Genomic DNA, 27,764 nt, shown 5'->3' with positions numbered 1-27,764 from the left:
ACTTGACTCACTCACATAAATCAGTGTCTGGATGCTGCTGGTGTTTGCTCCAGATTATATGTGCTCCTTCATTACGAAGCTCTGGATGGGGTTCCCATTTATTTGTCTCTGAGATGGGCTCCAGGGTTTTGGAGAAGCCTACCCAGACTCTTGTAAATTGGTTAGTAGAGAATAATAATTGCTTTTGGGTCTTTTGCCTCCTCAAATATTTTCTTCCTCCAGCTTGTCAGAGACTTTGGTTGCACTCATTTTTCAAAACACCACTCTGAAGTAAGTTCAGTGTGTGTGACTGGAATATGAGAATGTCACTGCTGCTAAATACTGTCTCTTAATTTATGATTTCTTTTTAATTCAATTTTTTTACTTGAAGCAGGATTTAAATGGAAATTATCATTAAGTAACTGAATGTGTTTGTGGTACATGTTTTATCACTCTTAACATACACTCGCTCCCCCTTCTCCCTTTATTTCTCACACAAACAAGATACTGCTTCCACAAAAACTTTTGTCAATGAGATGTTATTTCAGACTAGTGAGCTCATGGCTGTCTGCTGGCAGAACTCTGCTGTGACTTCATACAAATGAAGGCTGCTGCCAGGATTTTTTGCCTAATACCTGAGCCTTGAAGGAAGCTCTGTTTCACAGAGCAAGAATTAAGCTGCTGTCAGTGGTGCTTCCAACAGCTTTGCCTACAAACTTCCCATTGGCTTTTTGGATGAGCCCGCTTTCATATACGTGGTGCAGATTTAAGGGGGGAGGAATATGTGTTCAGGGCTAGGCTGGGGCTAAGCAGGGTTTCTTTCCTACACTCACCAATTCATTGTGCAGTGGTGTTGGTTGATTCTACCTGTGGAGAGCTTCAGCCACCTTCAGGTTTGCTCTGTTGCTCTATTGCAAGGTGGAGAACTTGTTGCTGCACATGGATCAGAATCACAGATTACAGCCAGAATAAAGTCAGTGTCCCTCAGAGATCTGCTTCAGATCTTTTACATCTTAAGTAGACTGAGATCTCCAAGAAGAAATGATGGTGTGTTACATTTCCCAGCAGTAATCGCCCACCTGACAAAGCTGACCAGGCTCCTGTTGCTCCTGCAGATGTGTGGCTTGTTGGGTACTACAAAGACATCTTTGGGACAACCCAGAGGTTAAGGAAAACATCTGGTTCTAATAGTTTGGACACATAGCTGGACCAAACCTCCAGCCTTTCCTGCTCAGGAGGATGTATTTCTTTCAGGTCTCCTGACCCAACAAAGGTATATTTCTTCCAGTTCTGTGCTGGTATAGAAGTTAAGAATATACTTAGAAGAAACCAAAATAAAGAGCCCAAACCCCTGGATTCCAGCTCATTAGATCTTGTATTGGGTTACATGATCTGAAGAGGTTAATGAACCTCCTCAAAACAAAGGTTCTACCCAACTGCAGCCGCTGATAAACTGGCAGAAGTTTAAGAGCAGAATGATTTCTTGAAGGAGACAGAATTCAGTTTTTCCATTAACTATCTTTATTTCGTGTATTTAAGAAATCCCTCTAGTGGCTTGGTGCTTCTATGGCATATCAGCTGTTCCCTAGCAGCTGATGTTGCACATCAGTTGCTGCTATTGTGTGGATTTGAGATGGAGCTGTTGAGGGATTATTTGAAAGGCTTCAGAAGAAGGATCTGAGATGGTTTCAGATGAAAATAATTAAAAAAAAAAAAAAGGTACTGGTGTTTCGGTTATTTGGGTTTTGGGGGTTTTTTTGATTCGGAATGGGGTTTGGTGGGGGTTTTTTTGGTGGGTTTTTGGTTTGGTTTTTTTTTGTTTGTTTGGTTGGTTTTTTGGTGAGTTTTTGTTTTGGTGGGGTTTTTTTGAGTCAAGCAGATGATGCTAAATCTCTGAATTCCATATGGGGCCATTAGGTGATGCTTTGCCTGCACTGTACAGTAGGTAATATTAAATGATCTATTGAACACCTTTGAACATAACTCCTAAAAAACTTAATAGCTTGAGCAAACAAAGTAAGCCATTAGATTTCAATTTGTCTGCTGATACATCACATCTCTGTGTAAACCCTAAAGTCTTCAAAGACAGTCTATGTTATTTTGTATGGGGCGGGTGCATATTTTGTAATATATAAGAAGTTGTGGCATATTATCTGCTATTCCCTGTGAAGTGCAGAGATTGGGGTTAGGATGGCATTTATCCCTGGCAGAGGGAGAGCCTGGAACTAGATTCCTGCATGCTCAGCAGAGGGACTCTGGGTTCCCTTGAGGCTGGACGTTCTCTGCTCTTTCAGCCCTGCTACAGCAATGCCTTGTGCTGAGATATTCCAAAACCCCAGTTTTCCAGCCTTTGAAATTGCCTCAGAGCCCCAGGGAACTGAAATGTCCAGGCCTGGGAATGCTGCTGGACAAGCACGGTGATGCGTGCGAGGGCTCCTGGGCCAGAACATGTCCCTGACTTGTCCCTGTCCCCTGAGGGGACGGTCAAGTCCAACACCTGCAGATGTGCTGGGGATGGAACACACTTTATCTTGTGCGCTTCATCCCCTGGAATAGAGATAGCTAAAATGGGAATCTTTCCCATTGGAAAAAGGCATGGTTAGGAACCATGCTCTGCAGAATACAGGCACGTGTGTTTTGTGGGGCTTCCAGTTACCCAGTTTCCTAGGAACTGGCTACTGAAAGACCCGAGTGCCCATTTCCTCTCTTTATTTACATCAGTGATGTAAATTTACAGGCAGTGATGGGGGAAAAAACTATCTATCCTCAAACTGTGTATTTGTGGTCAGGATTAAACCTTAGAGAGATAAAATAAATTGTGCATTTGCATTCTTCTCCACACCACACTTGCTGATGCAGTGCTTAGCTCTCCCAGAGATTTGCCCATCTTCAGTGGGTGTTCCCTGAGATTTTTCCCTCTCCAGTGATTGCTCCCTGAAATCCACACAGAGAACAGACCAGCAGAAGGGAGAATTGTGATGTTGTGTACTGCAGAGGAAGCAATCTCATCCTCTAAGTGTCCCTCTGTTTTCATGATCCCATTTCCTTAGCTGGGAAATGTACAGCATTACTTACAGAGGGCTGCAGAGCCTTTAGCTTACAAGATTAGAGTTAAGACCTCACTGTTTTTCTTTGTCCTCTCTTCAGAGTTAAGTCAGCCATCAGCACAGCACCAGTTTTCCATCAATTTGAGTCCAGAGTCAGTCTTTTCCAAGAGAGGATGTGTTCTGACTCTGGCATCCATAGTATGTCTCGTGTGTTGACCCCACAGCAGCCATGTGTCCAGCACGTGTGTCCATAGGAGAAGCCGTGTCGATTTCTGTATCCCTGAGTGAAACATGAGATCACAAATGGAAGAGGTTCAGATCCAGAAATTTTAGCTAGCGCAAAGTATTTGGAATTTAAAGTAGAAATACTTTGCTTTTAAATTTTTTTCTTCTCTCCAGTGCTAGTACTTCACTGCTTTAAAACCCTAAACCCTAAAAATCAAGAACCCCATATCCAAAAGCCCAGAGTGGGTTATTTTTCAGTGCTGAAGGCAAAATGCTTGGATGGGAAGAGAGAGATTTTGCTTGTGAGAGTTTCTTAAAAGCAACACAGAGGAAAAGTTGTTCTTGAGATTGCCATGGCCACAAATTTACCACTAGTCTGACAAGTACTCTGTGGATGCACTAAGTAAACTGCTCTACAAAAGCTGGATATCTGTAGTTCATTTCAGTCTGTATTTTGGAAGGAGTGTGAGCTTATTTTATCATTCCCAGCCCTGATACCCACTCCTTTTTTTGTAACTTGTGAAAATCCATTAATCTCTTTGGTTTTGTTTCCCTTTCTGTAAAATGAAGCTATAGTGCTGACTCAGGGCAAGGTTGAGACCCTTGCTGTGGGTTTTGGGGGCCTTCTGGGCATGGCCTCTGACCTCTGTGATTCACATCACCTCATTCCCAGAGGTATGTTGCAGATGAGTACACTTAGCCATTCAAAGCAAGAACACTGCAAAATCTGTCTGGAAAAACTTGAGATAAATTCATTATTTCATGCTAGCAGCATGGTGTTTGTTGTGTTTTCCCTCCCCCCTTATTCAGAATCCTGTCAGCATATGAGGTTGTCACCTTTTCAGCTGTTTCTTCATCTGAAATGGGATGGGCAAAGTTACATCCAGGAAAACTGTTGACTTCGTCTGTAAATGCTGAATATATTTTTTCCTGCTTGGCTGCAGTGGTTGTTTTTCTATTCTCTTAATTATGTATAAAATATTTTCAGCCATTTTCCAGCAAATATGACATAATCCATTTATTTTCAAGTAGTGTACCATTCCGTGCAATTCAGAGAATCTCTGTTTTCCAGGGTAACTGGCTACTTGAGGAAAATTAAGCCAGAATTATGAAGTCTCAAGTTCCATGCTGGCTTCAGCAAAGTCTAACTCTAAAATAACTCACTGATGACTCTAAGTGTTAGTTTAGTGTTGGTGAAAGCAAAGTTTGGCATAAACTCCTTTATGCCAAGTGAAACCTGTGCCAGGGAGAGGGTAATGAAACCTGCTGTGTTTGTGTGCTGTGAATTTGCAGTGGAGCAGGGGAAATGTCTGGTCTGATGTTGTTAAATACTCTGTGTTGTAGGTGTGTCTTGTAGATTCACTGGGATTATGCTTTGGTCGGGTTATTAAACTGCTGATTCTGAGAGGGAAGAAAGAGCTGGTTGGATCTCCAGTGTTGATACTTTAGTTCTGCTTTTTTGTTGCTGATTCCTTGATCCCAGGATATGGGAGGTTAAATGAGTTATTTCTGGCTGGGTTACTTTTCAAGGGTATTGTCTGAAGCTCTGAATATCCTTGAAAAGGCAAAAATCTGATATTCTGGAGTCTGTGACTAACTTGGATGCTTTATCTTCTGGCTGTGCCACTTGGTGGAGTGTGGGTGGAACAAACTGCACCCTGAGCATCACCCTGGCTGGTGCCTCGCACAGCCTCTGTGTGCTTGGGTGGTGGGGGGGACCAGGCTTTGTGCAGGTGGTGAAGAGGAGGGTCTGCAAATTGCTTGGAAGATGGACACACGGGGAAAGTCAGGCCTCAAGCATCAAACTCAGTTTAACAGTGCAGTGAAGATATGATGTGCTGAAGAGACTGAGCTTCCTGGAGGCATTGAAGTGCTTGGAAACAGGGTCTGAATTAATTAAATCCATGAAGGGGACATGAGTAAGTCCCTAAAGCCTGGGTGGTGAGTGCAGTGTTATGCAAGATCACAGAAAGTGACCTTAAAGCTCGTCCAGTCCCACCCCCTGCCGTGGGCAGGGACACCTTCCACTGTCCCAGGTTGCTCCAAGCCCTGTCCAAACTGGCTTTGGACACTTCCAGGGATCCAGGGGCAGCCACAGCTTCTCTGGGCACCCTGTGCCAGGGCCTCCCCATCCTCACAGGGAAAACTTCCTTCCCAATATCCCATCTAACCCTTCCTTCTGTCAGCATGAAGCCATTCCCCTTGTTCTGTCACTCCAGGCCCCTGTCCAAAGTCCTTCTCCAGCTCTTCTGTAGGTGTTCTCCACTAGAATGACAGCCTGGCTCCCAAACTGTCTCCTCCTATGGTTATCCTGTGGATTGGGAAAACCTCTTCCCTGCTGTAGAGGTGAAAGCTCTGCAGCCATTTGCCATTTTATCATTCAGAGACAGTGGCAAACCAGTTGGGACCATGCTGAGCATTTGATTTACTTAGTTTTCTTGCATTACCTTTTCTGTATGGTTCTTTTTAATGTTAGTGCCAACTGTAAAGCTGGTGCATGTGTCTTGACTTAAAGACAGATTGTCTTGATCTGCACCTTCCGGATCATATGGCAGGCAGCAGCATCCTGGGATATGTGTTTTGTGGACAATATTAGCTTCAGGTGGCTCCCACCAGCAGCAGCACCTTGGATATCTTTGGATGAACCTGGAGGGAGCATGGATGGATTTCATGCCTCTGTCTTTCCAGGAGCAACTGGTACATGGCTAACTTCTGCTACTGTGTTTTGAAGTTTCTTTACTTGTTTTTGAGAGTGTGTGTCAGATTGAAAAGTGTTTTTAAAGCAGAAATTCTTCTCCTTTGCTGGAGAGAGGTGTTAGCCCTGTGACTTCGAGGAAAGCCAGGTTGGACAGGGCTTGGAGCAACCTGGTCTAGTGGAAGGTGTCCCTGCCCATGGCAAGGGGTGGTAGTGACTGGGCTTTAAGATCCCTTCCAACCCAGGCCATTTAGGATTCTCTGGCTTCCCATCAGCCACACGCCTGAGTGACTTAAGAACATGCCTCAGCAGGTGGCGGTGTTCAGTGGGATCAGTAATGCAAATCTCTTATTGGCTGTGATGTGACTTGCCTGTGAGATGGCACCTGGAGCCTGCATTGGAGGTTAGGATCCGTGTCTGAGCTGTGGATCTGTGCTGTCCCCAGAGCTCCCCCTGGAGCTCTTGGACCAGGATTTTTCCTGGTTTCTACCAGCATATTCTTGTCTCCTTGCTCTTGGCCCAGAGGCTGGCTGGGGTGCCCAGGACTGCTGGGCTACGTGGTGAGGGGCCAGGCTGGCTGTGGACAGATCAGTCCCACTCCTTGCCTCACCTCATGCTGTGCTCTAGGCAAAACCTTGAATCATAGAATCATTAAGGTTGGAAAAGACTTAATGGATGCAGTGGTCTGGCTGTAAAAGTGAGGATAAGCTTTCCCTTCCCTGCAGACTTGATTGATCCCTGCAGAAATACAGTTACAGAATAGAATTACAGAACACCTTGAGTTGGAAGGACCCATAAGGATCATGGAGTCCCACTCCCTGCTCCTCACAGTGCTGCCTAAAACTAAACTGTGTGTCAGAGAGCTTCACCGAGAATCTCCTTGAACTCAGACAGGGTTGGTGACATGACTTCCCTGGGGAGCCTGTTCCAGTGACATCCCTCTCAGTGAACTTTTTCCTAATAGTCCAACCATGACCAGTCCAGGGGTTCATGTTAGAAAGCCCCTGTACAGTAGGTGGGTTGGCTGCCCCTTGGGACAGCCCTGGAGCTCAGAAGAGGACGTGCTCCAGCAGCAGGAGGAAGGCCAGCCTGCCTGCAGGCTTGCTGTGATCTAGGGCAGTGCCTGGGTCCCTTGTGAGATACAAGATGTAAAACATGGCAGCTCTTCTCCTCATGAGGAATTTGTTACAGATCCTTGGTTGACTTTTCTTGCTGTACCTCCTGACTGTATTTTGAAAGCAGATTCTGTGCTAACATTTTTAATCTCAAAGGTAACTGACTTGCTTGTACAGAGGCTGTAGAAGAAGCAGTCAAGAAATTTACTTCTGTTTCTATTCCTCTGTGTCTGTACTACATGTTATAAACACCTGGGATTTTATCATCCTTAAAGTTGCCCGGTTTTCCTGCAAGCAGCCAGTAATTCACAGCCTGCCAAGGAGAGCAGGAGTGTTTATGATGTGCCTGTGCCAGCCTTGGCCCTGTTATCTTGCTGTGTAAGAATAAACTGAAGTTATTCTTAGTGTCTAAAGCTCCATGAGTTTCTGGGTGCACAGACAGCTCATTGTGCTGCCTGCTGAGACAGTGCTGGGGATCACACTGAGGTTTTAGTGGGCAGTGTTGATCCTGGGGAGGGTGTTGGCTCTGACTCTTCCAGCAGCAGTGAAAGGGGAATGGTATTCCATTGGCTGAGCATAAACCAAACATGTTTTTCCTGTGCTGCATCGCAAACATTGACAGGGTATGATAGATTTTTTATTACCTTTCACAAGCAAACTAGAAATAGTTCACAGACATCTGCTGATCACAGTTTGAAAACTACTGTTCTCAAGCTACCCTGAAGTTGAATTACTTTGGAAAAAGTCTCGCTGACTTTGTCTGCTTCTGTAATCACAGAATCACAGAAAGGTTTGGGTTTAAACAGACCTTAAAGCCCATCCAGTCCTACACCCTGCCATGGGCAAGGACACCTTCCACTGTCCCAGGTTGCTCCAAGCCTCATCCAGCCTGGCCTTGGACACTTCCAGGAATCCATGGCCAGCCACAGCTTCTCATTGGTAAGTGGTACCTGGTACAATACACCCTGAGGATAATCAGCTCTAGGGGCAGGGATGGAATTGCCCTTCCTGACTGGGCTTAGGTTGGTCTGTGTTCTGTATCATCCGCTCCTGGTGGGGGCATTGCAGATCCTTGGGTTGGAAAGTTTCACTGCATAAGCAGTGCGGAAAAAATTAAATTGTTGTAACTGCTTTTGCCTGTGTAAGGCAAGCCTGGAACTCTCTCTTGGGCTCCAAATCTTTAAACTTGGCACAGCTACCTCTGTGAGAGCATGGCAGAAAGAGCTGTTGGTTTGACAACAACCCTGTGCGCGTTGACGGCGACGCTGGTATTTCTCCATGTGTCTGTAACAATCCATTCATCTGGCACATGCTGCTGCTGCAGCCCTCTCCATGCCCAGACAGTGAGCCCTTTCATGGAGAAGTGCAGAGTCATATTTCTGAGTGCAAATTAGCTGGGGGATTGTTTGTAGTGTGGGCTCAGCCAAGCTCATTTCTGTGAGCAGCTCCAGTGCTGGAGCAGGGAAGATGTGGGCAGACACCCTGTGTGTGCACTGCCAGCAGATGGGGGAGCCCAGGGCTGGTCCCCTCTGCTCTCTTGGGGGACAGCTTACCAGGGCCAGGAGTCCTTCAGCCAAATGTCCTCCAATTTGTTCTTGCTGTCTCTTGCGTTTAGACTTTTCCATGGGGTGGTGCATCAGGAATATAACACTTCACACTGGGATCATCATCCCAGGAGTGCTAAGGAACTGTCCCAGCCTGCTGGGACTTGCTGGGATGCTCCTGGGATGCATTGCTGGTATTGTACTGGGTGATTCTGTGGTGAGGCTGCTGCTCTAGGGCAGCCCCAAGCTTGGGACAATGTCTTGAGTCCAGACTTTCTTCCTGCCTCTAACTCCCCTTTTCCAGGCCTTTGTGGGCAAGGGCCGATTGTTACTCTGGTGGAATGGACATGTGTCAGTGGGGCACATGTGGGTCTCAGCCTTCTCTGACTGTATAGCTCACAAGGGGCAGGGGAGAAGCAAGTACTGATCTCTTCACTCTCTGTGACCAGTGACAGGAGCTGAGGAAATGGCTGGAGCTGTGTCAGGGGAGGATCAGGCTGGAGATCAGGGAAAGGTTCTTCCCCCAGAGGGTGCTGGGCACTGCCCAGGCTCCCCAGGGAATGGGCACGGCCCCAAGGCTGCTGGAGCTCCAGGAGCGTTTGGACACCGCTCCCAGGGATGCACAGGGTGGGATTGTTGGGGTGTCTGTGCAGGGCCAGGGGTTGGACTGGATCGTCCCTGTGGGTCCCTTCCAACTCAGCATATTCTGTGTGTTGGTCAAAGGAGCCTTCTTGGAGGTGGGCACAGAAAAGCACGAGGTGCCACAGTCAGCTCTGCAGGTCTAGCGTGGACCCCTGCAATGTGACTGCAAAGCCTGTGAAGGTGGCATTTTTCAAGCTGTTATTTAGTAAGCGTTTCCCTGGATGCACACATCCAGCCCTGCTGAGCTGTAAGGTGTCTCCCAGCTTTTGTGCCACATTTTTTCAGGAATCATCACACATACACCAAATGCTTTACTGTTGAGGTTTTCTTCAGGATATCTCTGTGCACCTGAGTATGGAGGCAGGTAGCAGCCTGCCGGAGACAGCTGTGGAGGGCTTGCTGCTCTTGTCCTGTTGACAGTCCTATTCAGCCTGCAGCAACAACAAAGGAATTCCTGGTCCACTGGAGAGGCACAGGGTGTGGATGGAGATCAGCCCTGAGTGCAGAGCTGACCTCAAACAGACCTATTGGGGTGGCAGTCCTGTTGCAGGGTCTGCAAAGGGATTGTTGAAAGCCTTCTAACAAAAACTGTAAATTACTCAACAGAGTGCAGGGCTTCCCTCAGGAGGCTGGTGAGCTGTGTTTTGAAGGGCACTGCCGGGGAAAGAAATCTGTGTTTTGGTGACCTTTGCATCAAGTTGTGGATAAAGTTTGAAAGTTCAAGGGACTCTGATGTGAAAATATGGAATACTGTTGGTCTTCATTAACTATTTAACTTTGAGCATTTCCTGCCCTTCTAAACATAGCTGGTTTTCTCTCTCCAGAGGCAAAATCCTTCTGGATAGCCAATTATCCTTTGCCACTTTGTTTGTAGGAAGAGCAGTTTATGACCTGTTCTTACATTTCCCTACTCCAAATGCTTTTGGACCTTTTCTACAAATGCTAAATTTGGGGTTCATCTCAGAGAACACTGTTGTTGTCACTCATTGAGCTCTTCCTCTTGTTCTGTTATTCTGTTATTTTAGGTTTGTGATGGCCTCAAAGAAAAGCTAGCTGAAAACCTTTATGAAGAATGGCTTTATTGTTGCCTATCAGCAAAGTTTTCACGTGAAAGGGTCAGTTACTGTGTAAAGCTCTCCAGTGTCACACGAAACATCCTGCCAGTTTCCACATCACAGAGCAGATTCTCAGTTGGTAAAAGAAGTTATCCTTTGCTCCAGAATTAGTTTGGTGTGTTTCTCATTGCCACTTGAACTCCAAATTAATGACGTGAATTAAAATAATTCTGTTTTCGTTCCCTAATTTCTTACATTGTTTCTGTCAGCCGGCACTGGACAAGAGATGAAAAATGACTTGTTGTAGTCATTTAATTACACAGTATTCCAGCAAGAATGTGTTTCTCTGTGTGTTGAAATTACTTCAAGTCTTGCAGGATGTTTAGAATGAAAACTGATTTGTAATGAAGTCATATTTCATATTTTTAGTCAAGAGTTCTTAAAAATGTCTTGTCTGGAAGGGTACATTCTTAGACAGTTGGGAAGAATGGAACATACCAGCCTCACCCACATAACTTGGTTATGTTCCGCTGATCCTGTTCATCTCTGGACAGGGCTTAGAGCAACCTGGACTAATGGAAGGTGTTCCTTCCCATGGCGGGCAGGGAGGATGGGATGAGTTCAAAGTCCCTTCCAACCCAAACAATTCAATGGTTCTGTGAGTCTATGATTTTGTGTAGAGCTGGTGAAAGCTCTTGTTGGCTGGTGTGGGACAGGGAGGCAGCACTGGGTGCTTACTGGTACTTGTAGAACAAGCTTCTGACTTTTTCTGGGGGGAAAAAAGAAGCCCATAAATTTAAAAAGTAAGCTACTAAAGGACTTGGGTCTGTGTTTCCCTCCCTGCTGGGTGTCTGGTGGTCCATGGTGTGAGTGTTCTCACCAGGGGTGAGGCAGGCTTTGGTACCTTTGCACTGCTCTGTCTGCAGGCTTGGTGCAGAGACCCAGAGCTTTTCAGGTGCTTCTGTTTTGGGGGACCCTTGGCAATGTGGTACAGGCCCATATATCAGTGTGACTGTGGAAAAATCAGTGGTACTGAGCACCTAAATGTGAAACCCATCCATTTTTTTGTTAGCAGCGCCAAGAATATTTCTAAATCTCAGTGTTCCTGCCCAGTGCCTTACACACTTGCATTAATCTCAAACAGCTGCATCAGCTGGTGTCTGAGTTAGCTGCTGGGAACAAGCTATCCTTTCAGAAATTACTCAACTGTTGCAATTAATTCCTCCTTTGAACAACTGATTTCAGAGGCCAGTCACCACCCTGATCCTGCATATATGGGATTTTCAGGGCTTCCCTTAGGGGACTTGTTCCCTTGAAGCCAAATCTGCTTGGAAATACTCACAAGATGCAGCTGGTTTTTAGTTTCTTTTAAAGCTTAGCAGCAGGGTGAGAAGGGGGGGAACTAAAACAAGACGGAGAGAGGACTTTGGATTGAATTAGCAGGAACCTCCTTTGCACTGTGGGAGAATTCCTATTGCATGGAACAGGGAAGCTGTTACACAGGAATTTTTGACTTTTAGCATGAGGGAGCCATAAGGGTTGATTTAGATTAGATATAAGGAAGAATTTTTTTACAATGAGGGTGGGGAGGCCCTGGCACAGGTTACCCAGAGAAGCTGTGGCTGACCCATCCCTGGAAGTGTCCAAGGCCAGGCTGGACAGGGCTTGAGCAACTTGGGATCATGGAAGGCGTCCCTGCCCATGGCAGGGAATGGGATGGGCTTTAAGGTCTGTTCCACCCAAATCATTCTGGGATTCCGTGATTTGTCGTGGGGAGTGAGGGACAAGAAAGTGAGGTATTTCTTGAGGTAGCATGGAAAGAGCAAAGATCCTGGTGTGTACAGAAGTATGTACACACTTACATACATCTGTGAGTCATTCACTTGGACTTGGAAGACCGTTGAAGGTTTTAAAATCAGTGCTGCTGCCAGCAAAATCCATTATCCACAGCTGCTGAAGGGCACGGGGAAAGAGTTAGAGGGGAGCCCTGTGTGCTGCATTCCTGTGCTGTGAGGTCCTGTTCTTGTACAGCTGCCCAGCCTAGGGAGCAGTGCTGCTTATGTTGCTGGTTCCAAGCTCCCACGCAGCTCTCTGACACCCATCTGGGCCCAGGTGGTTTGGGGACCAAGTTAAAATAAAAAACAGAAGAAGGTACTTCCAAAAATCTGTCCTTAATTAAGGAAACCCTAGAATAAATGCGAAGTCCGTACGAAGCCAAAAAGTCTTATACATACATTAGAATTTTGGCAACTTATTTAAATGCTTAAACAGTTCTTTGAACTGGGGCTGAATGTTCAGGCCCTGTTAATGAAGTGTGCGAGCATAACTGTGCTAAAATAAGTGATTTAGATGGTTTGGATCTGTCCAGAGTCTCTGGACTGCATTATTGGGAGCTGTCTCATGGCATGTTGTCCCTGATCCCACTGGTACCTGGGAGATTCGAGATACTGAGTCTCAAATTCACAGACGTGAGGTAGGGCTGGCAGACCAGAAAAAGAAAATCATGTATTACCTGAGTCTTGTCTCTGCTGGGTGAGCAAGAGCCATATCTGCCTGTTGGTGAGGGAGTGTTTGGAAAGATACAGGGAGCCCTGCTGGAAAGATACAGGGAGCCCTGCTTGGTTTGTTGCTTTTGGGGAAGATCCTGGACAGGAGAACATGGAGTAGTTGACAGTAACTCCATTTAAAATCATGCAATAGACTATCAAATGGTTTGGGTTGGAAGGGACCTTAAAGCTCATCTTGTTCCACCCCCTTCCATGGGCAGGGACACCTTCCACCAGCCCAGGTTGCTCCAAGCCCCATCCAGCCTAGCCTTGGACACTTCCAGGGTCTTGATCTGTGGTAAAAACAGACATTTTCGCAGCTGAAATTAAATCCCTCTTACTGTGCTTCAGAAGTGTTTTGCTTCTGTCCTGTTTTGAGTTTTTTTCCTTCCTCTTTAGGATCCATCCCTTCTCTTCCACTCTCTTCTAGCTGCATTGTTTTCTAGTCAAGGTAATTCATCCCTGGCTCACAGTGGAAACTGCCACTTTGGGGGGGGGGGGGGGTATATTTTGACTTGGTTTTTCTAAGCCTGGCAGCTTTCAGACAAAAAGAGCAGGGAGAAATGACTCGTCTGTTAACTTTATTTACCACTTGTTTTGAGAAATCCAAATCCAAATTTATGTTTGACTCACTGGGGCTCCGTGGCTGGACTCTGCTTTTTCAGTTATTTTTGGCTGGGCTGATCTCACACCCAGCATGAGCAGCCTCGGTGACAGGAGCTCAGCTCCGCTCAGACCAGGAGCTCTTGGGGCTGCTTCAAGGGACTGAAAGCCAAAGGATTTTATGCAGGATCTAAACAATTCAGAGGTTAAAACTCCTATCCTGTGCCCTGTTCATTGTGTATCATAAGTGCTGTGGTAAGAAACACAGGCCTGCTGGAGTAAATTATTAATAGTGGCTGGGACTAGATGAAATGGTGTGGATTTTCCAATGCTCTGGGGCCTGAAATCCTTGGAGCCTGCCCAGAGCACTGGGGGAACCCCCTGTGCAGTGCCTGTTGCTGCTGGCTCAGCTCAGAAGGTGCTCAGGAAGATGCTGAGTCCTGCTCTGAGGGCTGAACTTTGTCCTTGAATATTTGAGCACCTCTGCTAGCACAAGTTCTGGAACCGAGCAGACAGAAATGTGCTTCCTCCATCGCTTTGGTTTGAGCTGTAACCTCTCTCTGAATGTTTTATTGCTTCTCAGCTTTGTGGAAAATGGCCAAGGGGAGTTACTGGTGCTTTTGTCACCAGTTTCTGTGTCACAGTTGTTAGGAATGATCTACTGATAGGCTTTCGATTGACTTTGGGCTTTGCTTTGGAGGAGACCCTGTGGGTTACGGGCACGTGGCCAACCTATGGCTCTTGCTTCAATTGAACTCAGTATTGGACCACATCCTATAACAAGCCTTGTGGGTGAACTGAATCCCTGCAGGCAGAGAGGAACCAAGGGAGACAGTTAAAATGGATATCTCTGGGGTTTCCTGGGACTTGGTTGCGTTCACAACTTAGTTCTGCAGCGTGTGGAAGCATCAGGAGCCCTGGAAAGCCATGTGCATCCTCTTCCTGTGAACCACTTTCAGTGCAACCCTGGTATCAGGAGAATCCTGACCACTGTCATCCTTTGCATGTTCTCAGTGGAGTGACAGGAAGGACCCACTTGAACCTGGGTGTCCAGGTTTGGCCCTCACAGCCATAATGGGTGAACCCAATACCCTCTTCAAGCCCAGCAGTGTTCAAAACACTGACAGAAAGGGAAAGGAGCCTCCTTACTGCTTTTGGTTTTGAAAGCTGGCTGCCTCCAGTCCTGACTCAGCTCTGCCCTGCTTGAAGGTGAAGCACTGACCCTGAAGCCGTCCCTCCCACCCTGTTTGCCAAAGGGAAAAGGTGGTAAATGTTAAATTCAGTAGGAAAATTACTGCAGGGCCCTGGCTGTGGAGTTTGCCTCAGCTTGTGTCACAGCATGACCCCTACTCTGACAAGCCAGCGGTGCACAGGGTGCATTTTGTCCTCTAGTATTTTTCCTATACAGATGGTGAAGGTGAAAATTTTCTCCTCTGACCCATGCATGAGGTAAATAAACTAAATAGCTTGGGAGAACAGGCCAGAGTGTGAAGACGTGAAAAGGGAGATTGTTATTTTTGATTCCCTTTTTGGGGAGGAAAAGAGGAGAACAACCATCAAATCCTAAATTAACTCCTCCTTGCAAACATAATTTGAGGAGACATTATCAAGCTAAAAATATGAGCAGTTTGTGAAAGGCGCCATTTTCCTCATACACTGCTACTCGCATTACTTAATTTAAACAGGAGGTTCTTAGTGTCATGCTTGGATTTTCCACTGTGCACTATCCATGAGTTTTTTTGGGAGGGGGTATTTCACTCAGCGTGAACAATGAGGGCTTGTGTCCATGGTACGACTCCTGGTCAGAGCCAAAGTAAATACTGAAGTGGTTGTCGTTATATCAACAGAAGCCCCTATATGAACATGAACATTATGTTCTCACTCAAACTTTTCAAAAATTTAACTTCTGTTTATTGAAAATGGGTTTAAATCTGAGGGGGAAAAGCTGCCATGTTACTAGAATAGAGGTGTCCATCTGGAGTCATGTTCTGGTCTATTTATTAAACTTTCTTTCTGAAAAGAGTGGGAGGAATTAGAATTTTTTTTCCTCCATTTTTTCCTTGTTCTGTTGCACAGGCTTTAGGTTATAAATCTTGTAGGGGACCTTTTTTCTTTAAATTCTAGATGTTTTTAATCAGCTCTTGAAAATGGTGTTGCCCATCCACTCAAAAAACAGGATTTGAACCTAATGCCTGGTCAACAATATTGCTGATAGACTCTCACACATATAATGGTGCTGTGCTCACCAACCTGCTTTCAGAAAATACACCCAAAAATCCAGGCACTGCCTTAGTCTAAGGGCCATGTGGCCAAGCCATGCTCCTGGTGAGCTGAGTGGAGTTGGGTTGCAGTGATCCACTCTCTTCGTCCTGTCAAGTGCAGATCATGCACCAGTAAGGATAAGAGGATTTAGTAAAAACACTTTTTCAGGACAGGCAAGTGGGCAGAGGTGATAGCATCTCTTGTGTGCTGTGTTCTTACCACCAAACTGAAGTCTTAGCTGTGTACTTGGCTTCTTGAAGTGCTAGAGTGCTGCAGAAGAAGTGTTTATAATGTGGAGTGTCCTGATGTGCCTCTCAGGGCTTGAGCTCTGGCTCCCAGTGAGAAGTCCTGCTCACATTTTAATTAGCTTGTTTTTCTTGTGCAGGGGTTGTCATTTCAGAAAAAAAAAAAAAAAAAAAAAGGGAAAAATAAAGTATGTGCCTGTTTTTCCACACAGTGCTATTGCAAACACCAGAGCTGCTATTTTTTTCTGGGGGGAAGGTGGATTGGTTCACATACTACAGAAGGAGTCAGTGCTGATACTGTTTGATCTTAAATTAATTATTCTGGAACTAATAGTGATAATTGCTTTTGTAATGGCTTGGTTGTTTGGGTTTTGGGGGAGAGGTTGTTTGGTTTGGTTTGGGATGTTTTTTGGTTGGGTTTTTTGAGCTCAAAGCTGGAAAAACAAAGGTTTGCCAAACTGCTAGTCATAGGGCATGTTTCATCCAGGGTGGAACAAACTTTATTGCCTTTGAGGACTTTTGGGCTTAGAAATGCTGCTGGGTGGACAGTCCTGGAGACAGCTGTCCCTCCTTTGTTCCAGAGCCTTGGCTCATCCATGTCTTCAAGAGGTCTACTGGGATGTGAATTTACCTTCCTTGTATCACCATGACAGCCTGGGCAGTGAAGTCATAGAATCATGGAATGGTTTGGGTTGGAAAATGCCATTTTCTTCCAGCAGATTCCTTGTAGGTAGATCTAGAGATCCCTTCAGCTCCCATTTGTGCATCTCACTTATGGCCGGAGAATGTTGGCTGGTTGTGTCTTCCAGGGTGAATTTTTTCAAGGGTCTGCTGCCCTACCAGGATGGAGTACTCCAGGTGTGATAGGAGGAGCATCCTTCAACACCCTTGTTGTGCTTGGAGAGGCAAAGGTCTTGCTCTAACTCTCCCAATCGCTGTCATTCAACTTCAGGGTTTCTTCTGCTAGTCAGAGATTTGGGCTTAATGAAACAACTCTGAGCAACTGAGGAAACAACTTTCCATCATGGTAATCCTTTTCTCTGAGGTCGAATGACTCTACATTTCCGCGTTGTCCAGGAAATTCATGTTTCATTTGGGAGCTCTTGGTTTCTGTTGCACATCCCTGCAAACAGCTCCCCATCTAAAACATTTTGGCCTTGTGTGTGCACAAAGTTGAATGGAGAAGGATCTCCTGGCTGAGATGGGAGCAGCCAACATAAAACTGAGATTAATTTGACATGTATGCAGCTGAAGTTTCCCCTTTCCCTGCCCAGACTGTAGTCCTTCATATGTCCCCACTGATACTATGTGAGGTTAGAAGGACTGGGATGAGGTTAGAAAGAATGGGATAAGGCTTGCTGAAGGAAAGAGGCACGTGGACCTGACTCTGTGGGAGCTATGTGCTTACTTTAAGGGTCTCCGTGGTCCTTAAGGCTGCTCTGTACCTGGAAAAGAAGATGTTGTGGGATGACCTTCGGCATTCCCCAGGGTGGCCGCGGTAGTCTTGGCCTCGTTTGTGTGATGCCCAATTGCAGTGTGGCCCCAGTACCACCTTCTTGGTGCAACTGCAGCTCCAGTGATGACCATGAACATGAAGCCGTTTTCCCAATTCTCTGGTATTTTAGGAATTGTGGAGCTGTTGTTCGCTGACTGTGCAGCGGGAACGTGGGAGGAAAGCAGAGTGAGACGTGAAATGCCTTGGTGACTGTGGGAGCCCAAGGAAGTGCATGAAATGCTCCAGGGAATGAGCTTCATCCAATAAAACACATGGAGCAAGTTGGACTTACACCAAGTCAACGCTTTGACTGTTTTAGTCCAGTTTGAACATTGTTGCAAACTAGATCTGCAGTGCAGCATGAGCCACAGTCTTGGTCAAAAGCAAACCCTGAAGCCATGACTAAGCCCAGCCTTGCTCTGTCACAGGAGAGAAGTTAATGACACAGGGACCAGCCTCTCTTCACTTGCTGAACTTTCACTATTTATTGTTTCAACAGACAGGAATAAATATTCAACAAATAAGCCTCCTGGCCTTAAGTGATTGTGGTGTTCTGATTATAAATAAACTGAAAATCCAAGTTCTTGGTTCTTTTTTAATTTAAAGCGGGCTAGACTGCATGGGAATGGTATGTTCCTGTTGCACAAGCTGAAAAGAGTTCATGCCCTGGTTTTCATCTGTAGGGTCATACGGTGACTTGGAGTGGAGGTATTTTCCTGAAATAGTTTTGGAGTAGCTGTAGGGTTTGGGATGTGGCTCCTTTCTGCATGTCCTCCCCTGGCTACAGGGAGTTCTGGCTTTAAGTAAGATGAAGGATTGTCTGGGAAGTGCCTTTGGGTCTCTCGAGCTGGAGGATGAAACAAGAAATGTATAGCAGTTGAGGGGGGCTTCCAGCAACCTCCCCTCAGTGATGTGTTTCACACTGTCTTTACTGTCTGCACCGGACCTTGTGGGACTATTTATACTCCCAGAGGAATATGAAGGGATTATAAATTCCCAGTGGAGTTTGCTGAGCTGTGTTCTGCCATGGGTCTGTGCTTTCCTGCCCATTCCAGCTAGGAAAAATGAGCAGCCCTTTCAGTGACAGGATTTGTCGTGGGATCTGCCACAGCCCCATGCTGGGTGTACAAAGCCCTGGTCCCAGGGAAGGCAGCTGGGGAGGAGCAGCTGGGATGGGACTTGGCTCACTTGTCCTGTGACCTGAAGGCTTGAGAGGCAGAGAGCAGCGTGTGGCCCCTGTGGGGAGCCATTTCCATGGGATTGCTGTCAGGGATGTGAATCTGTGCCTCCTGTTCCAGTCTGTTCAGCTTAACCCTGAGGGAAAAAACCATTCTTCAGCGAGCACTGTGTCCCTTCCCTCCACTAACAGCACATTTCAGTTACTTGTTTCAGTTATTCAATGGTTCTTATCTCAACCCACAGGCTTTATTCCCCTCCCCATCCCACAGTGGTGGTACTCAGTTGCCAGCTGGGGTTAAACCCCGACTGCATGTTGTCTTTTCCGGTGGCTGGACTGGACAGAGCACTCCATGGTAAAGCAAAGGCACAAACCTAGTGCTAACGTGCTCCCTTTGCTCTTGCTTTGCCAGGGCAGCCACTGACCACAACATTGACAACACCACAGCAATCCTCAGGGAGTGGCTGAAGAATGTGCAGCACCTGTACCACGATGTGGAGTGGAGGCCCATGGAGGAACCCCCGTGAGTACCTGGGAGGGGCTCTTGGTTGCACAGCCCAAATTCCCGAGGTTTTCACTTTCCAAACTGGGAGTTGTACTAAATGTCCAAGCATTAAAATGTGGTTTATTTGCTTTCTGGGATCTGTCCCATTAAAATTGTGTTCTTATGGAAAAAGGTAAGATAAGGTCTCTGTAGAAAGGTCTCTGACTTCAGTGAAGCACCTCATGCAGAATTTTGTGGAAGAAAGTATTTTCCATTCAGTTATTTAGCATCTGTAGCTGCTCTCTTTGCATGGTAAACAAATTACATCAAGAGCTACAGGGAATCAAAACTATCATTCTTTATTTGCAAGGAAGCATAAAAATTATAGCCCATTCCATAGCATCTATGAAAGCTCTGAGACATCAAGTATTCAGTAAGTGCTGAGCCAGAGAACTAGATTTAATTCCACATATTATGCTTTTGCATGACTTGCAGGACCATTGCTTTGAAATATGGTGTGTTGGATTTTTATTACTTTAATTTTTGTTTATTTTTAGGATCAGCTGTTCCTGGGTTTGTTCTGTTTTCAGTTTCTTCCATCAAGGAAAATTACATCAGTTTCCCCTTCCTTTAGGCTTGCTTTTATATTCAAGTTCCTCGCTGCAGTGATGGGGAGTTTGTGGTACAAACCCCCAGGGAATGCTGGTTTTATTGACATTTTTAATCCTTTCATTTGAATTGAGTTTTCTTCATCCTGCCAAACTTGGTGCTTTTTAAGGTCTGCAAAAAGCTTTTGAAATTCTTAGTTCCTTCCCTGACTTACGCTGGCACTGTTTCAGACTCCTGGATTTTTATTCCTCATTGGGATCTGCTCATGAGTTCCCTTCCATCTTTGTTAAAAAGCCTTTGCTTTTGGGGCTGATCCTGAAGGCAGAGCCATGCACATGACTTTGCTGCCGTGCTGGGGCCTGTGGGGCCAGGTGTTGGAAGATTTAGGAGCTGTTCCCGGGATGTGTTAACAGTTCCTAATAATGCCCAGAGCCCAGGGGCTGTCTTCATCTTCACATCCCAGCTCTGCTGGTTCTGCTGGGCCGAGGGGAGCTGGATTTGCAGCCTAGCAGAGGGCAGACGAGTTTGTACCTGAGGTTGGGTGGGGTCAGTGAGCTGCAGGTCACTTTGGAGGGGTCCCCTCTCTGCTGCCGCAGCAACTCCTGGGTTGGATGGTGCTGCTTTGCTGGGTCGTCAGAAAACTGTGGCACTGCTTGTTCTCTGATGCCTTCTGTGCTCATGCCAGCACAGAACTTGGAATTATTCTCCCTCAAAACCTCTCCTGGGTTGCCTGAGGTGACTCTAATGCTGTTTTGCTTTCATAATGAAGGCAGCAAGGGAACTACTTTTTTCTTTTTCCCTTTTTCCCTTTTTTCTTTTTTTTCTTTCTTTTTTTTTTCTATTTTTCTCTTTTTTCTTTTTTTCTTTTTTTCTTTTTTTCTTTTTTCTTTTTTCTTTTTTCTTTTTTCTTTTTCTTTTTTCTTTTTTCTTTTTTCTTTTTCTTTTTTTCTTTTTTTCTTTTTTCTTTTTCTTTTTTCTTTTTTTTCTTTTTTCTTTTTTCTTTTTTTCTTTTTTCTTTTTTCTTTTTTCTTTTTCTTTTTTTCTTTTTTCTTTTTTTCTTCTTTTTCTTTTTTTCTTCTTTTTTCTTTTTTCTTCTTTTTTCTTTTTTTCTTTTTTCTTTCTTTCTTTTTTTCTTTTTTTCTGGTGTAATAAAGCCCAGACATGGATTACAGTCACTTCTTTTTTCTTGTCTAGGTCTTACCCAGAAGAAATTGGGCCAAAACATTGGCCAAGCTCCCGATTCACTCATGTGATGAAGCTGCGACAGGCTGCCCTGCGTGCTGCCCGGGATAAGTGGTCAGACTATATCCTGGTAAATACAAGTTTGATTTATTAGCTGGCCTGAGGGAAAAGCTTTCCAGGTGCTTACTTGGATACTGGGGGCTGTCAAAAAGTTTTCTCTCCATCTAAAGACAAATTGAGATGTTGTGGGTCATTTCTTGGTCTGGTGAGCCAGAGACTTTGCAGTGAGGGCGGTGAGTCCTTGGGTAAGCTTGGAGCTTTTTCCACAGGCATCAGGATTGAACACAGTCCTGGTGGTGGGAGGTACCTACAAGGTACTCAGATTGCAACCCCACTGTTTGGGGTGAAAAGGTGAAATGTAAAGAAAATATTTGTGCAGAGCAGTTGTGGGAAGATGCTGCCTTGGTCGCTGTGAGGGGGGTTGTTCCCAAAGCTTCCAAGCAAGGTGAGGTGTGAGGGCAGTTTAGGAGTTGTCCTTGATGCTCTTCACAGAATGAACTCGTCCTGAATTTTCAGTGATGTTATTTTCCCTTGCAGCTCCCTGGTGCCTGCGCTGGTGTGAGGTTGTGTCCAGTCAGGGAAGCTCTCTGCCCATCTCACTGCTGTGCCCAGGCGCAGCTGCCCCCAGGTTTCCCTGTGGCAGCCCTGTGCCCTATGGAGTCAAACCCACCAGCTCACTGCTTTTAGGGTGTTTTTTTGCCAACCTCATGGATTCATAAAATTGTTAAGGTTGGAAAATACCTGAGATCTCTGAGTCCAGTTGTTGACCTGCCATGTTCACCATTAAGCCACATTCCCAAGTACCAGATGCACACATATTTTGAACACTTTCCAGGGATGGTGACTCCACCCCTGCCCTGGACAGCCTATTTCAATGCTTGGCCACTCTTTTAGAAGAAATTTTTCTTAATATCCAATCTAAACTTCCCATGGTGCAGAGCCCAATGCCCCCCAGCTGCCCCCTCCTGTCAGGGAGTTGTGCAGAGCCACAAGGTCTCTCCTGAGCCCTCCAGCTCCCTCAGCTGCTCCTGGTGCTCTAGCCCCTTCCCCAGCTCCATTCCCTTCCCTGGACGTGCTCCAGCCCCTCAAGGTCTTTTCTCATTGTGAGGGACCAGAGGTGCCCTCGCAGTGGCAGCACAGGGCACAGGCACTGCCTTGGGCCTGTGGCCACACCAGGGCTGGTCATGTGTCTCTGGCTGTCTCATTCCCAGGAAAGCATCAGGGGAATTGTACTGTTTCATCTATTAACAATTTTTTTTCCTTCTTCCTTCTCTCTGTAGTTTATTGATGCAGATAACTTACTGACCAACCCCCAGACTCTGAACCTGCTGATAGCAGAAAACAAGACACTGGTGGCACCGATGCTTGAGTCCCGCTCCCTCTACTCCAACTTCTGGTGTGGCATCACTCCCCAGGCAGGTGACCTCGTGGAGGGTGCTGGGGAGCTGTGTGAGTGGTGTCCTCCAGGGGCTCCTGCCCCTGCCTCTGGAGCAGCAGGCATCCTTCCTGTTCTTCCCATCCTTCCTGTGGGCTTTCCCATCTGCTGCTGTAGTCTTTTTCTTCTGACCAGACGCTGCTGTAGCTCTGAGGTGGTGTTAACACATGATACAATTCCACTAACCACACAAAAATTACTGATAAACAGATCAGAATTTTTTTAAGGTGGTTCCATGTTTGTATAATGGCCTTAAAACCCCGTTTTAGGCCAGTTTTTCTGTATAGTGATGCTAATCCAAGAGGAATTTGCTTTTCTTTCCACAGCTCTCCATTGTGTCTAAGTTATCTTTCTCATCTATGAACAAGATTTTTGAAATGGGGCAACATCCTTTGCCTTGTAGGGACTGTGTGTGCTGAAGTAGGCATGTAATAGGTACTGGTGCTGAGCCTAAAAATCAGAGTTTCATGTTACCTTTTCAATGTTACCTTTTCATGTTACTTCTGACCCACATAACAACTGCATTGGGTCAGAGCAGAGGTTCATCTGCAGATGTCCAGGGAATAGTATAAGGATAGGGCAAAAAAGTGTTGCTTCCCCAAAATACTTTTCTATCCTCTGGCAATCCCCTTCCAGGTTTTTGAGGAATATATTTGTCTTCAAAGCTCACAGTGATTTTTTTTTATTCTACAGAAATCCCTGTCTTAATCTATTTTTTTGGCACCCACACCATCTTCTGGCAAGGAGTTGCACAGTTCAGACTAAGTAATTGGATAAAAAAAAATAGTAGGAAAGGGTCCAGAACTTTCCAAATTCTTGGGAAGTAAATACAGAGATAAGAAAAGGGGTGTGGTGAGGTGTGTTTACTTGTTTCATTTGGGTTTGTTTACTTTGTTCAAAAATAAACTTCATAGCAAAGGTACTGATTGTGCTCTAAGTTCTTAAGTCTAAGTTGTGAGTCAGCCGGGTTTTCCACTGGGGTACATCAGCCCTGCTCCACAGGCTGAAGGGCATCTCTGCCCACGTGCACCAGCCCCAGCCCTACCTCTCCAGCAGGAAGTTTCCACCATCACCAGCACTAGCTGAGGAAAGGAGAGAGGAAAACCAGCAAAGGCATCTTGCAAAATTTGGTTAAAAAGAAATCTTGCTGAAGTGAACAGGAAAGTTCTCCCTTTATTTTTCCTTTTCTTTTGTTTCTGCACCAGTCCCAGGGCTTCATGTGCTCAGCGTTGCTCTCCCAGGGGACTCAGGGAGGGAGTAACAGCTGGAGCATGCCCTGAAACACAGCCTCCCCCTGGCACCGAGCCACGGCGAGCCAAGCCCAGCTCCAGACAGGCTGACATTTATCTGTCACACAGCAAACCCTGGGAGATGCAGCACGGCAGCAGCGTGGGGGGGTTGGAGCCCTCCTTGCCTACATATGATTCACGAGCAGGGAACAGCCCCAAAGACATGGAGTGAGCCACTGGAGGAGGAAAGATGAGTGTCCAGCATCTTCACCTGCAGGCATTCTCAGGTGTCTGTTAAAGGCTGGGCATGTTAACGCTTCCTTTGGTGGGAATGCCAGTCACATCTCTTCGCACGTGCTCCTTCCTGTGGCTGTTGGGATGGCTGTCTGGGATAGCCCATCCTCACAGTATGGTCACAGTGTATCTGAAGGGCAGAGGGAGATGGCTGATCCATAACCAGGCACGTGCACCACACCATGGCCCTGCGTAGCCCAGGGCAGAGCAGTTCTGCCAGCATTTGCTCAGCCAGTGCCTGAATGCTCATGGAAAACAGAACATTAATGGAGCTTTAACTTCTTTTAGTGACTCATTGTTTCTGTAAAGCCCAGAATCTGCTCTGGATTCAACCATCCAGATGTCAGTTTGGTGTTCTAGGATTTTCTTCCTGAAGGAATTCAGTGTATTTATTTCCACATGAGCCACACACTGGGTGATTCACCCATAGTGCTGGAAGACTGGCAGAGCTCCTGGGTACAGGGAATTATCCAGCAGCTGACTGAAGTACCTCCCTAGGCAGAGTCAGGAGTGAGTGTCAAACCTGCTTGCCCCGGGATGGAGGAAGCAGGGATTCTTACACAGCTGGTGGAGACTGAGATGTTGCCTTCACTGCAGTGTCAACAAATGGTTTTTTTAAAAGTCAGGGATAGAATTAATTTGCAGGTCCTACTTTCTGAAATACTAAACGGACTTTGTGCCTGTTGAATGTGGAGGATGTCATGGATGCTCAGCAGCTTCCAGGATCAGGCTGGAGAGTCTAATTGCAAAAAGGGTTTTGAAGAACCAGGAGAAAATAGTCTGATGTTTGAAGCTCCATTGCAGGGGAATTTTGCAGTGGACAGGCTTGGATCTCCAAGAGCTCCTAAAATAGAGGGAGAAGGTCAGTCTTTAACTTGTGAAATGAAGACTGTTTCTAAATACTTGACTGAGCCCTTTCCAAATGGGAGACACTGAAAAAGCTGAGAGTCAAGCCCTGGTGAACCTCTGCTGGAGAGGTCAGGGCATGAGCTTTTGCTAAGGAACAGCTTTGAAACAGGGATCTCTTGTAACAACAGCCCCCTCTTTGTGGTTTCAGGGCTATTACAAGAGGACCTTGGAGTATCCCCTGATTCGGGAATGGAAGAGGATGGGCTGTTTTGCTGTCCCCATGATCCATTCCACATTCCTTATTGACCTGAGGAAGGAGGCCTCCACCAAGCTGATGTTCTACCCTCCACACCAGGACTACACCTGGAGCTTCGATGATATCATGGTCTTTGCCTTCTCCAGTCGCCAAGCAGGTGTGTCCAGGGCCTCTGCTGGGGAGGGGTCACTCCTAGAGAGACACAGACCTCCTCTGCAGGTTCACAGCCCAAAAGTCCTGGATGGACTTCTGTGGGGAGTTCAGACCCTATTCCCTTTCCTCTCTGGGATCCGGTCAGGGATAACCAGCAGCAAGTGACTGGAAAGGCAGTTTTGGATTGCTGCTAGCTTCAAAGGATTTGGGGGCTGTTCTTGGGACGGGGCCATAATTCAGAGACAAAACATGTGACTCCGCCTTTGGTTTTTGTCATGGCAGCTGAACACAGGTGGGTGCTGGGAGAGTGGAAGGTGGTCTGCTGGTGAGATACCTAAAGTCACCACTTCCAAAAGATCCATGAGGAAAGGGGTGGGGGCAAGAGACTCTTCTTAAACCATAGAATCCTAGAACAGTTCAGGTTGGGAGGGACCTTAAAGCTCATCTCATTCTAACCCCCTGCCATGGGCACAGACACCTTCCATGAGACCAGGTTGCTCCAAGCCACATCCAGCCTGGCCTTGGGCACTTCCAGGGAGAGGAAATCTCTGGCTGTTCATGTTTGAAGAGAGCTCCATGTGTCGCTGAGACATCACTGTCTCTTAAGTGCCTGATGCTTCTGCCGTTCATGCCTGTGGTGAGGATGTTTAGTCCCATTTATTTCTGGAGAGTGGCTCTTGTGAGTGTTCTGTCTCCAGCAGAGTCCAGGCTGGCAGACCTGTGTGTAGCAGTGTCAGAGCTGAAGGGGGCCGCCAGGACTGTAATGGCTATCTGTGTTGTTGTTTGCGTGCTATGTTGAAAAGGGAAGAGTTTGAGGCATTATAAGGAAAATGGGATTGGTGAAACTTCAGCAGCACCCGTAAGTGCCTTCTGTTCAGAGATCGTGAGTGGGTTGGTGACTTTCTGGGGTGAATTAGCAGGGAAAAGTTGTTCATGGGTCCTCTGAGTGATGTGCAGTTGGTGCTCCCTGTCCTCTGCAGAAGATGTAAAGTTAAGGAGAGCAGGAAGGGCTGCTCTTGGGAACAGACAGGCAGGGAGAAAGCCAAGGGAAGAAGGGTGGTTGTTGTTGTTGTTCTGCAGGCTGAGCCTGCCTCCCCACTGTTCCCAGAACAGCACAGCAGCCACAAGCTGCCTGTAGCTTCCCTTTTAGTGGTGGGTCTGGTTGGCAGGTCTTGACAGCACCAAAAATGATGTTTTCTTGGCAGACTGAGCAGGGCGTTCTCAAAATCAGCTGTGAGAGGATGAGGAGTGTCAGATAAGATGAATGATGGAGGAGAGGCAGCAAGAGCTGAAATTGGAACCCTTGGGGGACAGAGGTGAGAAGTGAATTGCAGAGCAGATTCAGGGTCCTGACTTTCAGTCAGGACACCAGAGCAGAATCACAGAGTCAAGACCCCCAAGGCCATTGAGTCCAGCATTTCCCCAGCGCTGCCAAATCCATCACTGAACCATGTCCCCAGGTGCCACGTCTTGGCTCCAGAGGAAAGTTGAAGTTTAAGTTTGGAGAGCAAAGCAGGCTGCTTCGAATCTACCCCCACCCCCTACCCCCCACTTCTTCCCTCTGACAGCTTTCCCAGAAGTGCAGCCTCCAATCCATGTGGTAACTGTAGTGCATTAGCTCCAGCTGCTTCAGAAATATTTCAGGGATTCAAACCCATCATTTTTTCCTTCCATCCTAGAACACTGGCTTTTTCCAGGACTGACCCATGACATGAAAGGCTTTGCTCCAGCTGTCTGGCCCGTTGATCTGCTCAGAATGTTGGCTTGTGACCTGGGCTGAGTTTTGTCACCCAGGATAAAAGGATGACATCCAAGTTCAGAAATGTGAAAATGTGTGAGCTTCGAGGTAAACTTCTCTTTGGAGTAATTTAATTTACTTTCCCTGAAGTCAGAAATTATGTTGGCTTTTATCCCAGCCAAGTGCTGTGCTTAACACCTCAGATCAAGCTATCGATTTCCAACAGGGAATCTGCTGCTGGAAGCAGCTGTTCTGTGATACTCCAAAGAGGTGGTCCTACCTCTGTGAGAGGACGTGGCCTGTGTGGGAGTCCTGACTCTGAACAAAACTCAGAGCAGGTGTGTTACTGCCAACACTGGACTCTGCAGAGCCCCTTGCACTCACAGGAGAGCTTTTAGCCATCCAGGTCAGCCTGGAGAAAAGGAGCCTTGGGTGAGACTTTAGAGCTTCTTCCAGTGCCTAAAGGGGCTCCCAGAGAGCTAGAGAGGGACTTGGACAAGGGATGGAGTGACAGGATAGAGGGAATGGCTTCTGACTGCCAGAGGGCAGGGTTAGATGGGATATTGGGAAGGAATTGTTCCCTGTGAGGGTGGGGAGGCCCTGGCACAGGGTGCCCAGAGAAGCTGTGGCTGCCCCATCCCTGGAAGTGTCCAAAGCCAGTTTGGACAGGGCTTGGAGCAACCTGGGATAGTGGAAGGTGTCCCTGCCCATGGCAGGGGTGGAATGAGGTGAGTTTTATGGTCCCTTCTAGCCCAAACCATTCCATGATTCCATGATCTCCTGAGCTGCCTTTCAGCCTGGGTCTCTGAAGCCCTTGAGCCAGCCAGCAGGAAGGTCTGGTCACA

At 46.6% G+C, this 27,764-nt stretch overlaps 1 protein-coding gene across 1 annotated transcript in view; it reads left to right on the top strand.

The window, feature by feature from the left end:
* The window catches only part of COLGALT2 (collagen beta(1-O)galactosyltransferase 2), a 47,658-nt gene that overhangs the window by 10,965 nt on the left and 8,929 nt on the right, over window positions 1–27,764 (top strand). Inside the window, exons 2-5 of the mRNA XM_039556180.1 lie at window positions 19,043–19,153; window positions 20,918–21,035; window positions 22,246–22,380; window positions 24,981–25,185. Of these exons, the coding sequence (XP_039412114.1) occupies window positions 19,140–19,153; window positions 20,918–21,035; window positions 22,246–22,380; window positions 24,981–25,185 (472 nt within the window). The 5' untranslated portion in view covers window positions 19,043–19,139. The remainder of the gene's footprint in view (window positions 1–19,042; window positions 19,154–20,917; window positions 21,036–22,245; window positions 22,381–24,980; window positions 25,186–27,764) is intronic.

This window comes from Corvus cornix, chromosome 8, assembly GCF_000738735.6.
Source record: "Corvus cornix cornix isolate S_Up_H32 chromosome 8, ASM73873v5, whole genome shotgun sequence".
Taxonomy (NCBI): Eukaryota; Metazoa; Chordata; class Aves; order Passeriformes; family Corvidae; genus Corvus; species Corvus cornix.
This window is presented reverse-complemented; position numbering and strand designations above follow the sequence as displayed.